Below are 15,404 nucleotides of genomic sequence, written 5' to 3' on the forward strand. Positions count from 1 at the left end.
TAATAGGGATAAAAGATGAATGTGGGGGGTGGGAGGGGGGATTGTGGGGTGCCGGGAAGAGTCCAGGGTTGCCAGGGAAACAAGCTGTTTGGGGACTCTGTGTGTGTATATTTAACACGTGGCTACGGACTGCACACACACACACACACACACACACCCTGAAGTCAGTAGGCGGAGTCTGGGCACAACGGGGACCCCCCCAGCCAGAGTGGGTTCATGCATCACAGCTGATAAGGTTCAGCTCCATGTGAACTTCTGTGATTGTGCCCTCAAAAACAGAGCGCAGCCCTCAGAAACAACAACCTCTCTGGATAGCTGAGGAGCTGAAAAGACCCCTGAATGAACACGGGGGTGGACAAAGGGGCTCCGAAGAAAAGTCGAGTGAAGAAAAGAAACTCACAAGAACGTGAAGGATGTTTGGAATGGCCCGGGCTGAGTTACTGGATTCAATCAAAAGCCAAAGCCTTTTTTTTAATTGGTTTTCTGTCCTTCTACCACCACCACCACCACCCCACCTACATCACTATGGCTTGGGACGAACCCACCTCTGAGCATCACCTGTTAGCAACCACACCACCTGAGCTTCAGAAGTGGTCACCCACCCGACGCTAAGCATGTTCGGAGTTCGGCCAGTACTTGGATGGGAGACCACCTAGGGAGAAGCTTGGTTTGCTGTGGAGACCAGCAAGGGGGCACACGCTTGCTTTGTGGTCTACTTGTGGATCCCAATGTCCCCCCAGTGCAGTGACAGGGACACCGTGCTGTATAGATGTTGGTGCCATCCTTCAAATGAGACATAAAACTGAGATCCTGACTCTCTGTGCTCATAAAAGGTCCCTTGGCATTTTTCAGAAAGATTGGGGTGGGCTGAAATTCCCACCATGACCTGGTCCTTCAGTGTCCCCCCAACACGTCTCTGTCTCTCGCTGCCGTCACTTCATCCAGGTGGATGCTGCACATTGGTGGTGGTGGAAATGGCTCCCCACTTTCTATGTAAAGCCACTTTGAGGGTCTATAAAACGATGGCACCATCTTTACAGCGCAGTGTCCCTGTCACAACACTGGGACATTAGGATCCACAATTTACACACTATAAGAGGGTCCAAGTGGACTCCTCTCTGATCATCCAGGCTATGAAAACACAATGCTGTCCTCTTCTTCTTCATCATCAATATAAGGGCTGTCCATAACTGATGACCAAGCGAGGAGACAACCGAGGAGACTACACACATAAGAAAATCCATGGGGGCCAGAAGGTGTCAGTCCTTGACTTCATCAGGTCTGTGCTGACCCCCTCTGTGGTGTCCACTGCTCCCCCTCACTGAGGCTCCAGAAAGTTCCACGGCTGTATTGTTCCAGTTACAAAGATGGTGGGCGCCCTTTTCACCTCATGACTACAGAGACCAGTGGACCTTACGTCATGAAGGCCATCCTGGACTATAATAGTATCCTCTTGTGAAAAGCCCCCTGGACCCTCTTCCAGTTTGCTCTGTGTGAAGAACCCTTCAGAAGAGGTCACCCACCTGAAGCTAAGCATATTCAGACTCGGCCAGTACTTGGATGGGAGACCACCTAAGAAAAAGCTTGGGTTGCTGCTGCTGGAAGAGGTGTTGGTGAAGCCAGCAGGGGGCGCTTACTCTGTGGTCCGGTTGGGGACCCCAATGTCCCTATGTGGCGACAGGGACACTGTGCTGTAAAGATGGTGCTATCCTTGAGATGAGACCTTAAACCGAGGATAGAAAATTGTAAGGTGTACCTCAATGTCCTGGCTAATTTGCCCACCATGGCCTAGTCATTGTGGCCCCCCTAATCTTACCCTAACTATTTCTCCCACCCCTTCACTACCTAACAGCTAATGTGTGGTGAGCAGACTGGCACAAAATGGCTGCCCTCGCTTCATCACAGCAGATGCTGCACATTAGTGGTGGTGGTGCTCTTTTGAGGGTCTTGTGAAGTGTTATATAAATGCAATGCTGTGTTCTTCTTCCTCATCTTCTTCACCAACATAAGAGTAGGGTGTGCTAGCCATTCTGACCTCCTAATCACCCCTAAAGAGCTTTAATTAGCAAGAAAAGAGTGATATAAATGTCATTAATTATTATAAACTGCTCAAAAAAATGAAAGGACCACTTAGAAAACACATCAGACCTCAATGGGAAAGACATTCCTGCTGGCCATCTCTACTGATCTGGACTGAGATGGTGACGTGTGAGGAACGAAAGGATGGAAATGAAAAGGACCAACCGACAAAGAGAGGGCTGAACTCAAAGACACCCCGAAAATCAAAGGGAACAAATGATGTGGCAGGCAGGCAAGTCCATTGGGCCGAAATTTCATTGTAGCAACTCTAGATTGTACTCAGTAGTTTGTATGGCCCCTCAATTCTCCTAATGAGATGATGGATGGTGTCCTGGGGGATCTCCTCCCAGATCTGGACCAGGGCATCACTGAGCTCCTGGACAGGCTGAGGCGTCGGATGGACCGAAACACAATGTCACATCCAGAGGTGTTCTTTTGGATTGAGGTCAGGCAAATGAGCGTGTAGGTGGGTGGAGTGGGGGGGCAGTCAATGGTATCAATTCCTTCATCCTCTCACCACCTGAGGCCGGGTATTGTTGTGCACCAGGAGGAACCAGCATAGGCTCTGACGATGGGCCCAAGGATTTCATCCCGATACCTGATGGCAGTCAAGGTTCCTACCGTTGTCTAGCCTGTAGAGGTCTGTGCGTCCCCCCATGGATATGCCTCCCCAGACTGACCATCACTGACCCCCCACCAAACCAGTCACGCAGAACAAAGTTACAGGCAGCAGAACGTTCTCCAAGGCTTCTCCAGACCCTTTCACGTCTGTCACATGTGCTCAGGGTGAACCTGCTGTCATCTGTGAAAAGCACAGGGCGCCCGCCAGTGGTGGACCTGCCAATTCTGGTATTCTACGGCAAATGCCAATCGAGCTCTACGGTGCCCACTAGAGGACGTCAGGCCCTCAGGCCACCCTCATGAAGTCTGTTTCTGATTGTTTGGTTAGAGACATTCACACCAGTGGCCTGCCTGCCTGCTGGAGGTCGTTTTGTAGGCTCTGCCAGTGCTCATCTTGTTCCTCCAGGACCGGTGGGTCCTGCTGATGGGTTAAGGACCTTCTACGCCCCCCCCCCCCCCTGTCCAGCTCTCCTAGAGGGACTGCCAGTCTCATGGAATCTCCTCCATGCCCTTGAGACTGTGCTGGGAGACATTGCAAACCTTCTGGCAATGGCACGTGGTATTGAGGTGACTGCCATCCTGGAGAAGATGGACTGCCTGTGCCAGCTCTGTAGGGTCCAGGTATGGCCTCATGCCACCAGTAGTGACACTGACCGTAGCCAAATGCAAAATGAGTGACAAAATGGATGAGGAGGGAAAAATGTCAGTGGCCCCCCTCCAGCTGTTAACCCATTCATTCCTGTTTTGGGGGTCGTCTCATTGTGGCCCCTCTAGTGCACCAAAGCAGCTGAAACTGATGAACAAGCCCCTCTGCTATATAACTGAGCAGACCAACCGCCCACAAGTGTCATTGATACTCTACTCTCATTAAAAATTATATTTATTATAGAGATTGAAGTTTTTGGTTTTCTTTACTTCTCCTCCTTCGGTGTTTTAGGAGATACGGCTGGCGAGAGAGAAGTTAGGACGTCACAAACCTGCACAGCATTAGATTTTGTGACGCCATGCAGACGGGATCACAAAGATAGCCCACCACCCATTAAAGGGTTAACAAAGGTGCCTCTCTGATGGCCGTACACAAACGAAAAGAAACGCACAAAGGGTGATCACGTTTAAAATAAAGATTTATTACAATAAAGTACGAAGCTAGACTTGAGGCCATACAAACTAACCAAAAATGATACAAAAGAACATCCCTGGATTGTTTTCTTCCTTTCTTTTATTTCCTGTTGGTCCTCAGATTGCACAGTCAGCGTGTGCCCGAAGTCCACACGGTGTCATCTCGGTTGTCACCACATGCCAAGCCGTCGCTCCTTCAGTTGACGTGGACGGCCACAACACGAGCGCAGGGACACAGCGGGCGAGTCGGGAGAGGAATAAAGTGCAGCTGCTTCCTTGAGGATCACCGAGCTGAATGACAAAGCAAAGAGAGGGCCACGCCCACACGTCAGAGCCTTGGGCTCAAACCCCGCCCGCTTTCTCTTAGCCACGCCCCCACGGACCCTCCCACTTCTCCAACTCCAGCTTCTAATAAAGACGCCACAAGGGGTCCTTAAGGCGTCCACTGCTGCTGCTGCTGCGGGGTGGGATTAAGCAGCCCACCCCTAAAGGCACAATACAGAAACAGTGACGGAGGCACAACACCCTTTATCAATTAACAACTTTACAAATCATCAGGGTCCATTTTGTGGCTGCAGATCTCCTAGAGAGGGGAAAAAAAAATAATAACCTTGTTGTGAAAGGCACTATACAAAGTACGAGTGGAGGCAGGGAGAGTCAGCTCTCCTTGTGGGAGATGGGGTGACAGCCTGTCTGTCCCTTAAGTGTGACACTAAACGGCCCGAGATGACACGGCTCCTTCTCCAAACATCAAGCTGCCTGCCTTGGCCTCCCAACTGGACCTCACAGCTTCTGAATGGCCCTGAAGACCACTATAAGACCACTATGGACAGCTGTTCACTACAGTAGGTGGTCTGGCTGAGGTGATACCACAGTGTCATCCTAACCATAAGCTATGCAAGTCCAAACGGAGTGTCGTAACTTTTAAAGTGGAACCGCATGTCTTCAACCCGACTACGCTACGTAACTCGTGCTATCAAATCAAACTGTCTGGACCCCAAGAAGGGCCTACGCAAGCCGGCATTACGCTATCTGAACCTCTCCAAACCCCTTATCCTGAGCATCAACGCTTCCTCTTTATGATGGGCCGCTAGAATCGGTGGCTGCCGAGGTGGGGACACACCATTAGCAGCTCCCTTAACATCACAGCACGTCTGAACCCGAGTCTATGCTGTGTACCAGGACAAGGCCACTGGTGTCCACAAAGTACAGAATAACCTGACAGATACTCTCAAACGTGACGTCGGACCTCAAGTCTAATTTGGAGAGCTCCCCATTACAGGGGGTGGAAAGCCCACCTGGATACACTACACAACTACTCTACTCTGCTGAGCTACCACCACTCAATGCCACAACAAACAACTTAATTTATAGCCAGACCCTTGACCCCTGGCTATGCTGCACAACTTCTCACTCGATGCCAAGGTGGCACCAGGCACACACCTCCAGGAGTGGTGAGCAGCTATACCCTACATGGTTCCCATCTACGAGTACCTCCTCCGGACTCCACACTACTATGTATTTGATTAGCAGAGGCTTTAATCCAAAGTGACTTACAAAGGAAGTCCACCTAATCGAGTAACATCAGTCTGAGAGGCAGGACAAGGGTTTCAAAGTGGAGCACCGCAAGTGAAGAGCTGTAACAAAAAGCGATCAATGAACAATAAGAGAAATCCACAGAGCGATAAAACAATCTGACCAGTCTTCACAGAACTTGAGAGGTCTTCAATCACTTCTTAAACACATCGAGGGAGTCAGCAGCTCACTCCACCAACTAGGAGCTACAAATGAAAAAGTCTGGACTGAGACTTGACACCACGCAAAGGAGGCATCACCAAACGCGGATAACTGGCAGACCTGAGTGAACGAGAAGGAGCAGAGGACCTCACTGGGGGTCTCCATATACTAGAGGGGCTGACCCACTGCCTGCTCCGTAGGCAAACATCAGGGATCCGAACTTAATGTGTGCTGCACTGTGGTGACCTGAAGGGAGGAGTTGGGACCGTCGTCTGTCTTTGCTGGTTGAATACAAGATGGGTTGGCTGCAGCTTGGACCATCTAAAGTGGCCTGATGACACATGCTGGGCCCTTCTGCTAGTAGCAATGTGACAAGACTCTGGTGAACACTGCAGTGACACTACACAACTGCACCTTGAAGTCAATGCCCATCACCGAGGGTACACGGCAAAACTCTCCGCTGATGTAAAGAGGCTGACATCGAGTTACACGACACAACTGACCCCTGAGGGCAAATGGACCATGAAGATACTGAAGTTAATGACCACAGCTGAGGATGCACTACACAAATAACCCTCAAGTGAATCCAGTAGTCTTCTGTGGTGACTCCATGGGTATGCTACACAACTCCACCTGAAGAAGTCAAAGGTCAGCGCCAAGGTTGGCATCCACCAGTGTCCTCTTCAGCGAATGGTGAACAGTGAGGTGACACTCCACAAGTCTCCTCTGATGTCAACAGCCAACCCTGACAGGGATGACAGCCATTGTGGTCACACTTTACCAGCTACTGACCCAAAGACAAAGCTGCACAACTCATCTCCACAATGAGCGACCCGAACCAGACAGTACCCATCGCCCCAGAATAGTGGTGAGAGTGCCCTACCACCATGGCTTTGCTACATAACTGCCCACTGAGGTAAAATGGCTGACACTGTGCTCAAACTACAGAACTCTCCAGTGAAGCCAAAGTCCAATGCCAAGGCTTCTATCTACAAGTGACCACTGAAGTGAATGGTGACCAGTGAAGTGACACTACATAAAAAAGTCTCCTCAGATGTCAACGACTGACCCAGAAAGGGATGGGAGGACATTTTGATTATACTACACGACGTCACTTGGTATTGACCTACTGACCCTAAGACAAGGTTGCCCAACTCACCCCCAATAATGAGTGGCCTGACCCAGACAGTACCCATCTCCAAAGAGTAGTGGTGAGAGTGCCCTACCGTCATGGCTGTGCTACATAACTGCCCACTGCATTGAATGGCTGACACTGTGGTCACACTACACAACTGACCACAACCGAGTTTGCAATAAACGACTGCTTCCTAAAATGATGGTGAACACGGAGCTTACACTACACAAGTCTCCTCTGGCATCAGTGGTTTGACATTATGGTCCCACCATACAATTCTCCTCAGCGCTGGTCTTCTGACCCCAAGACCATATTGCACAGCTCACCCCCAGCCCTGACCCACACTTCACCCTACGCAGCAGCCCATTAGTGGGATTGTGCCAACCCCATCTGAAGTCAAAGGCCAAATGCCAAGGTTGGCATCCAAATAGTGTCCTCTGCAGTGAATGGTTAACACTGAGGTGACACTCCAGAAGTCTCTTCTGACGTCAATGGCCGACATTGACAGGGATGGCAGCCATTGTGGTCACACTTCACAAGCTATTGACCCAAAGACAAAGCTGCATAAATCATCTCCGCAATGAGCAACCCGACCCGGATGGTAACCTTCACCTGCAGAGTACTGGTGAGCGTGCCCTCAGTCCATGGCTATGCTACACAACTGTCCACTGAAGTCAATGGCTGACATTGTGGTCAAACTACACCACTCTACAGTGCAGCCAATGACCACAACAGGGACTGCAATACACAAGTGCTCGCTGACGTGAACAGTGAAGGATGTCAATGTCAGCACTGGCAGGAATGGTGGACGTTATGATTCTATTACACAACTCTCCTCAGCATTAATCTTCTGACTAGAAGACAATGCCACAGAATTCCTTTCTCCACTGAGCCCCAAGGCAATGAAAGTCAACTTATCTCCACAATGAGTGACCTGACCCAGATGTCCTCCTCTAGAGCAGAGAACTGCTGAGAGTGTCTTAGCTCCATGGGTGTGCTACACAACTTCTCACTACAACAACAACAACAACATTTATTTATATAGCACATTTTCATACAAAAAGTAGCTCAAAGTGCTTTACATAATGAAGAAAAGAAGAATAAAAGACAAATAAGAAATTAAAATAAGACAACCTTAGTTAACATAAAAAGGAGTAAGGTCCGATGGCCAGGGTGGACAGAAAAAACAAAAAAAAAACTCCAGAAGGCTGGAGAAAAAAATAAAATCTGTAGGGGTTCCAGGCCACGAGACCGCCCAGTCCCCTTTGGGCATTCTACCTAACATAGATGAAATAGTCCTCTTTGTAGTTAGGGTTCTCACGGAGTCACTTTATGCTGATGGTTATACAGACTTCATTGACTAAAGTCAATGGCTGACACTGTGGTCACACTAAACACCTCCAATAGAAGTCAATGACCAAAACTGAAGCTAAAATCCACAAGTGTCCACTGAAGTGAATGGTGCACAGTGAGGTGGCACTCCACAAGTCCCCAAAGATGTCAATGACCGACAATGACAGGGATGGCAGCCATTGTGGTCACACTTCATCAGCTACTGATCCAAAGACTAAGCTGCACAACTCATCTCCACAATGAGTGACCTGACCTGGATGTTAACCTCCACCGTAGAGTGGTGATGAGAGTGCCCTACCACCATGGCTTTGCTACATAACTGCCTACTGAGGTAAAATGGCTGACACTGTGGTCACACTAAACACCTCCACTAGAAGTCAATGACCAAAACTGAAGCTGAAATCCACAAGTGACCACTGAAGTGAATGGTGACCAGTGAAGTGACACTACACAAAAGTCTCCTCAGATGTCAACGACTGACCCTGAAAGGGATGGGAGGACATTTTGATTATACTACACAACACTCCTTGGCATTGACCTACTGACCCTAAGACAAGGTTGCCCAACTCACCCCCAACAATGACTGGCCTGACCCAGATGTCGCCCTCTACCGTAGCCCACGTTAGAGAGTACCCAAACTCCATGGGTATGCCACCCCACTCACCTCTACACTGAGCTGTTCATCTGTTCTGAGCCTGAAGTGGGGCTTTGAGGTTCTTCAGTGGTTTTAACCCTTCTGTCCATAGGGGGCGTCCTTGACTGGTGCCTTGTAATATCTGTGTGTGAAAGAGGGGACGCTGGAGTGACATCAGCCCAGGATGACCTCCTACCCCCCCTCCCCTGGCCCTGTCCCCCACTTCCTGCATACTTTCTTCTGCCTGCCTGCCTTCTGGAGGTACCTGTTCTTGAAGAGATGCACCACAAGGCTCCGGTCAGACAAACTCCAATCACAAAGGCAGCGGACGCGATGCCAACCACCACTGGGGTCTCCAGGCCTGCCAACAGGTCTGTACAAGACAGAGACAGACAGTGAGTCAATATGACGTGTCAACAGTAAAGGGGCCAGAAGAGGTGGAGATGGGTCAACATGAGGTCTGATATGGCGGGCAGCACTGGGCAATGTGGGCAAACGCGCAGAATGGGATGACTGTAGAGGAAAACATGGAGGAGGGGCCGGAGGCACTGTCAGTGGGTGGCATAGTTACCTTGGCAGAAGACTGGAACCCTATTATCTAATTATCTGTGACCATCCCATGGCTGGGGTGGCAAGTGGTCAGTGGAGGGCAGCTGAGTTACAGCCTATGATGTCAAGAAGGAGACAAGAAGGTGAGGGTGGGGCCTAGGGTGAAGATATCCAATCAGAGAGCAGCTCTTCGGTAATGGGAGGCGGGGCTCATTCCAACCACACCCTCCATCAGTGTTTAGCAGATAGCATGACAAGCAGTTTTATTTTAAATGGTTTTATCATCAGATGAGCCCGTGGTGCAGGACTGGTGCTCACGTGCCAAGCTCTCTCAGATGGCACATGCAACTGGCACCCATCATTTAACATTTAAAGCCTTACTAATGAGAAAGGGCTATTCCGCTCAGCACAACTTATCATTTCTCAATATTGTCAAAATACAGCGTTAGTTAATTTTAGAAGATCTCCGTGGTGTTGGTTTTCACAAATATAAGGGGGCTTTTCCTACACGGACCCTTGCCAAGTCAATTTTCACATGCAGGAGGTGAGTCAATTGCGGCAGACAACCAGTAGGGGGCAACACAACAGGCCTTCAGGATGTAACCCTTCATTAGAATTTTGAGACGCCAGCTTCAGGGCCATGGGGGTGGCATACTTTTTTTTTTACCCCCCACAAATGGTATATCTGTTCATTTGTCATTGAATAAATTATTGCACTGGGAGCTTTTCATTGCTTTTCCCCCAGTTTACCAGGTGGTCTTGTTTAAACGAAGATAAAATCTGGAGGTCCACATATCTTCAAAAAGAAAAACCCAAACATTTCCTGGGGTGCCCTTACTGTTTCACATGACAGATTTGTGTTGCCATGGTGATGTAGGGGTGTGGCACCAGCCCAGGCCATGTGTAGCACACAGTGGACTATGGAGGGGTCATGAACATACCGAAGCCGGATACTTACAAGAAGCAGAGAGGGGAGAATTGGCAGAAGGTTTGGTCCCCAGCATTCCAGTCCGCTTTTCTTAAAAAGAAAAAAAAAAACAATTAAAAAGTGATTTATTGGTACAAAAGCGCTGGCTTGTTCCTTATTGCGAGTGCTGGTGTTGTAAGGGCTGGATGTGCCGCGCCAGGTGGGTACGAATCCAAATGACCCCACTCATGGCTCACAAGCATCGTGTTTCACCGTCGCTGTTTTTCTTACTTGCATGTCCAACCAACATGTGGCCTGTCACCACTCTCCGGTGCCAACTACAGGATAAGGACTGGTACCGAGACCCCGGGCGACACCCCACCAAGCCAATGTGGCTTTTTAAAAATCAGCGGGCAAACTGTGCTTTGTTTTCTTATTCTGCTCGTTTGGGGAAAGAAAATGAAAACTTGGTTGTGAGTTATTAGGACAGAGTCTGAGAAACCCTGAGGTTGGTCTTTGTCTGGACAAGAAATGTTACTGGAGGAAGGAACTCACCATAAGACTGCGTTGTTCCCCCTTCTATGGTCACCACTATGGGCTTGGAGAGGGTCCGGCCAAACGGGCCACTGAGAGCTTCACCTGAGGGTGGCGTCGTGTGGCCGGTGCAGACGTCATCTAAAGAAACACACTGTGAGGGACAGAGAGAGAGAGAGAGGGGACAGCGTGAGCCGAGGTGCACCAGACGACCACTCAAAATACATGCCAGGCTAGGCAGCGGTTCTAAATTGGCTCTGTGTGATTGGCTGCCTTGTGCCATGTGCTTTTTCCCCCCCATGACCTCTAAACTGGAATGAGTTGGTTTTGAGAATGAAATAACGGTATGAAACACTATGATGATATGATAGAATATGAGAATATGATAGAATACACCAGGATAGGATATATGATACAATATATGATGTGATACAATGCATGATATGACAATATATGATAATATGATATGATACACTATGATGGAATATATGATACAATATATGACATGACAACACGATGTGATACAATTTAATACAATATGACAATACATGATATGATAGGATACAATACAATAGATGTGATATGAACTGATATAAAACAATATGAGCATATGATTTAATACATTATGATAGTATACTGTATGTGATGCAATATATATGATATGATGCAATACAATGAATGAGATGACAATATTATATAGCATGATCTGATAATATATGACATGAACTGATATGAGAATATGATACACTATAATGGAATATATGATACAGTATATGATATAATATGATGTAATACGATTTAATACAATATGACAATATGATACGATACAATACGATATGACAATGTGATTGTATTATATAATATGATATGATGTGATACAATGTATGTTATGACAATGTGATATAGTAACCTATAAGAATATGATATGATATATGAACTGATATAAAACAATACAAGTATATGATTTAATACACAGTGATAGGATATATGGTGCTAAAATTATATATAGGACATATGACATGACGATATGATGTGACATGATTTAATACAATATGACAATATATGATGCAATATGACAGTGTGATGATATTATATAATATGATATGAACTGATATAAAACAATATGAGAATGTGATCTGATACACTATGATAGAATATATGATAGGACATGACAATATGATGTGATACGATTTAGTACAATATAATATAATATGTATTATAGCATATTTCACATTGCATCCTATTGCATCACATCATAGTATACAGTATATATCATTGCTTCCTGACTTCTGCCTTTCCCCAATGACCCATAAACTGGAATAAGTGGGTTTTGTGAATGACATTATATGACAATATGTGATATGATAGGATAATATGATATGATACAATATGATATATGACATGATATAAACAATATGACCACATATATGATACACTGCGATATCATACATTAGATATGATATCATACTTATCATATTGCATCTCATACTAAATTGCATAATTTCACATATGCTGTATTGTATCATATATGTATTCTATCAAATCATATCATATAATACCAGACATATTCTATGATATAACACAATATGATACCATCTGATAAGACTATAACATAGCTTAGGTTTATTTCCGCCTTTGAGTGAATGCAGCACAAGAATCCCCTCTGACTGGGACCCCTGAGTCCTAATGTCACACACAGACGGGCATATGGGCACTGAGGAGATGCTGGCCAACCTGACCGAATGTCTTTGTAAAGTGGAGGCATCAGGAATGCTGAGACAACCTCAAAAAAGAAGGTGCCACCTTCAGGAATGGAACTGAGCCAAACTTCAGTGAGGCTGACCCCGGACCACAAGGCTGCCAGGGAATTCAACCCGTGTTATGCCAGGACAGGGACCTAACCTGCCTGTGCTCCAACTGTAATAAACAATAACGTTTTCTCCAGCCATGTAACGGTGGTCTTCATTTATGTCTTTTCCAGGCTGAGCCTGTTCTGGCCTGCTTGTCACACCTTAAATGGCGTTAGGAGAAGAGCACAAGATCTGAACGCACAAACACTACAGTCATGGTGAGCAGGTCATGACTTATCTGGGACTCTCCAGCAGTGCTAGCCATTGTGCCACAGTCTCCCATTAAACCCACACACTTGTTTTAATTGTACACTGAAGTCTACAAATGTAGGAACATTATGCCAAGTCTCAAAGCCAGCTATGGTTGATTTACAGTAAAAATTGGCAACATTACATATATCTTGCCTTTCATATGTGATCTCACACACTGTTACCCCATCTGAAGGCACATACCGGGGGCAGATGGGCTCCATGGCGTAACACGGTGCCATCCACTCCAACTCCACACATGGACATTCTGCAATGGAGAAACTGTACAGAGTTGTTGAAGCGAGGCCGAAGGATGAAGCTAAAGCGCACTCTGTCCTGTCGTTCCCATCGCTCTTCTTGGTGCTCTTCATCATAGAAGGAGACTGACTCATCCAGAGGACACGTCCCAGAAATGACTGGCCATCTAGGGGTCCCCTCAGGATGAGAGAGGGGTGACACAAAGCAGGACTGCATCCTTAAACCCAAACCGGGCTCACCCCAAAGCATGGAGGCCTAGCAGCAGACACAGAAAAAACAAACTGGAAATGTGACTGCAAAATTAGTAGGACTGCCTCAGTGGCGCCCTCTGTCCTGCAGTTTCATAGGGTAAAATGACAGAAACAAAAAATTATGAAGAGAAAGATAAAGGTTGAAATGTTTTTCATGTGAGGAGATCCTACACTGCAATCAGATGGCTAACTGGGTGATGCATTTGACTTGACATGCAGTCAAGCCTCATAAAAGGAGAAGCGGAGTGATTTATCAAAGTCTAAAGAAAAGCACTGGGAACCAGTGTGATGGATCAGAAGAGTGAGAAATGGAATGAGAAATTAACTAATGATGGAGGCTCTTGAAAAAAACCATTGGGAACTGGAGTGATAAATCAGGATTGTGAAAAAATGGAATGAGAAAAAAAACTAATGATGCATGGCTTTGAGAAAATGAATGTGAAGTAGACTGATGGATGAGAAGAGTGAGAAATGGAATGAGAAACAGACTAATGATGAAGACTCTTGAGAAAATGAACTGAAGTGGACCGACGGATCAGGATATTGAGAAAAAGAATGATAAAAGGAATAATGAAGATGACTCTTGAGAAAACCAGAGAACTGGAGTGATAAATCAGGATTATGAAAAATTGAATGAGAAACAGGCTAATGATGCATACTCTTGAGAAAATAATTGTGAAATTGACTGATGGATCAGAAGAGTGAGAAATAGAATGAGAAACAGACTAATGATAAAGACTCTTGAGAAAACCATTGGGAACTGGATTGACAAATCAGGATTATGGAAAAATGGAATGAGAAACATGCTAATGACATATAGTATTGAGAAAATGAATGAAGTGGACTGATGGATGAGAAGAGTGAGAAATGGAATGAGAAACTGACTAATGATGAAGACTCTTGAGAAAATAATTGAGAAATGGAGTGATAAATAGGGATTGTGAAAAATTGAATGAGAAACAGGCTAATGACACATGGTATTGAGAAAATGAATGTGAAGTGGACTGACAGATCAGAAGAGTAAGAAATAGAATGAGAAACAGACTAATGATAAAGACTCTTGAGAAAACCATTGGGAACTGGAGTGACAAATCAGGATTATGGAAAAATGGAATGAGAAACATGCTAATGACACATGATATTGATAAAAAGAACGTGAAGTGGACTGATGGATCAGAAGAGTGAGAAATGGAATGAGAAACAGACTAAAGATGAAGACTCTTGAGAAAATGAATAGAAGTGGACTGACAGATCAGAAGAGTGAGAAAAGGAATGATAAACTGACTAATGATGCAGACTCTTGAGAAAATCAGAGAACTGGAGTGATAAATCAGGATTACGAATGAAAAATTGAATGAGAAACAGGCTAATGACAAATGGTGTTGAGAAAACCATTGGGAACTGGAGTGACAAATAAGGATTATGGAAAAGTGGAATGAGAAACATGACACATGATATTGATAAAAAGAATGTGAAGTGGACTGATGGATCAGAAGAGTGAGAAATGGAATGAGAAACGGACTAATGATGCAGGGTCTTGAGAAAATTAATTGAAGTGGACTGATGGATCAAGAAAGTGAGAAATGGGCTAATGATGCCAGCTCTTGAGAAAAGCATTGAGAACTGGAGCGATAAATCAGGATTGTGAAAAATGGAATGAGAAACAGACTAACGATACAGTCTCTTGATAAAAAGAATGAAGTGGACTGATGGATCACATTCTAAGAATATGTCATGAGAAACTGAGTTATGATCAAAATCCATATGGATGGAACGACTGTAGAAGCAGAGTGATAGGTCAGTGTCAAGACAAAGGAAGTAAATGGGACAATTAATAAGAAACAAATAAGTTGTAGACCATATTTTAGAGAAATGGAATGGGAAATAAATTAAAGGATCAGGATTTAGAGAAGAAAAAAGAGAATTGGCCTAATGGAAGAGGCTCTAGACACAATGAATCTAAAGTGGAGTGAAAGATCACATGCAAAAGACCTGGAATGAGTAACAGAGTTATGGATCGCTATCTATAGGACTGGATCTTAGAAGCAGGGTGACAGGTCAGGCTCAAAAGAAAGGGAACGACAAATTCAGTCACTGAGTGTGTTCTAGAAAGAATGAATGAGAAACC

The 15,404-nt window shown here is 45.8% G+C and overlaps 1 protein-coding gene across 2 annotated transcripts in view; it reads right to left on the minus strand.

Moving 5' to 3' along the window:
• Nucleotides 1–3,806: 3,806 nt before the first annotated feature.
• Nucleotides 3,807–15,404, minus strand: part of LOC114667346 (transforming growth factor beta receptor type 3-like) — a 50,417-nt gene continuing 38,819 nt past the window's right edge. For both annotated transcript variants that reach the window (XM_051920680.1, XM_028822617.2), the window contains 6 exons: nucleotides 12,972–13,280; nucleotides 10,690–10,822; nucleotides 10,186–10,245; nucleotides 8,944–9,051; nucleotides 8,709–8,820; nucleotides 3,807–4,110 (listed from right to left, as the gene is read on the minus strand). In XM_051920680.1, the coding sequence (XP_051776640.1) occupies nucleotides 8,711–8,820; nucleotides 8,944–9,051; nucleotides 10,186–10,245; nucleotides 10,690–10,822; nucleotides 12,972–13,280 (720 nt within the window). In that variant the 3' untranslated portion in view covers nucleotides 3,807–4,110; nucleotides 8,709–8,710. The remainder of the gene's footprint in view (nucleotides 4,111–8,708; nucleotides 8,821–8,943; nucleotides 9,052–10,185; nucleotides 10,246–10,689; nucleotides 10,823–12,971; nucleotides 13,281–15,404) is intronic.

The sequence above is a fragment of the Erpetoichthys calabaricus genome, chromosome 17 (genome assembly GCF_900747795.2).
Source record: "Erpetoichthys calabaricus chromosome 17, fErpCal1.3, whole genome shotgun sequence".
NCBI lineage: Eukaryota > Metazoa > Chordata > Cladistia > Polypteriformes > Polypteridae > Erpetoichthys > Erpetoichthys calabaricus.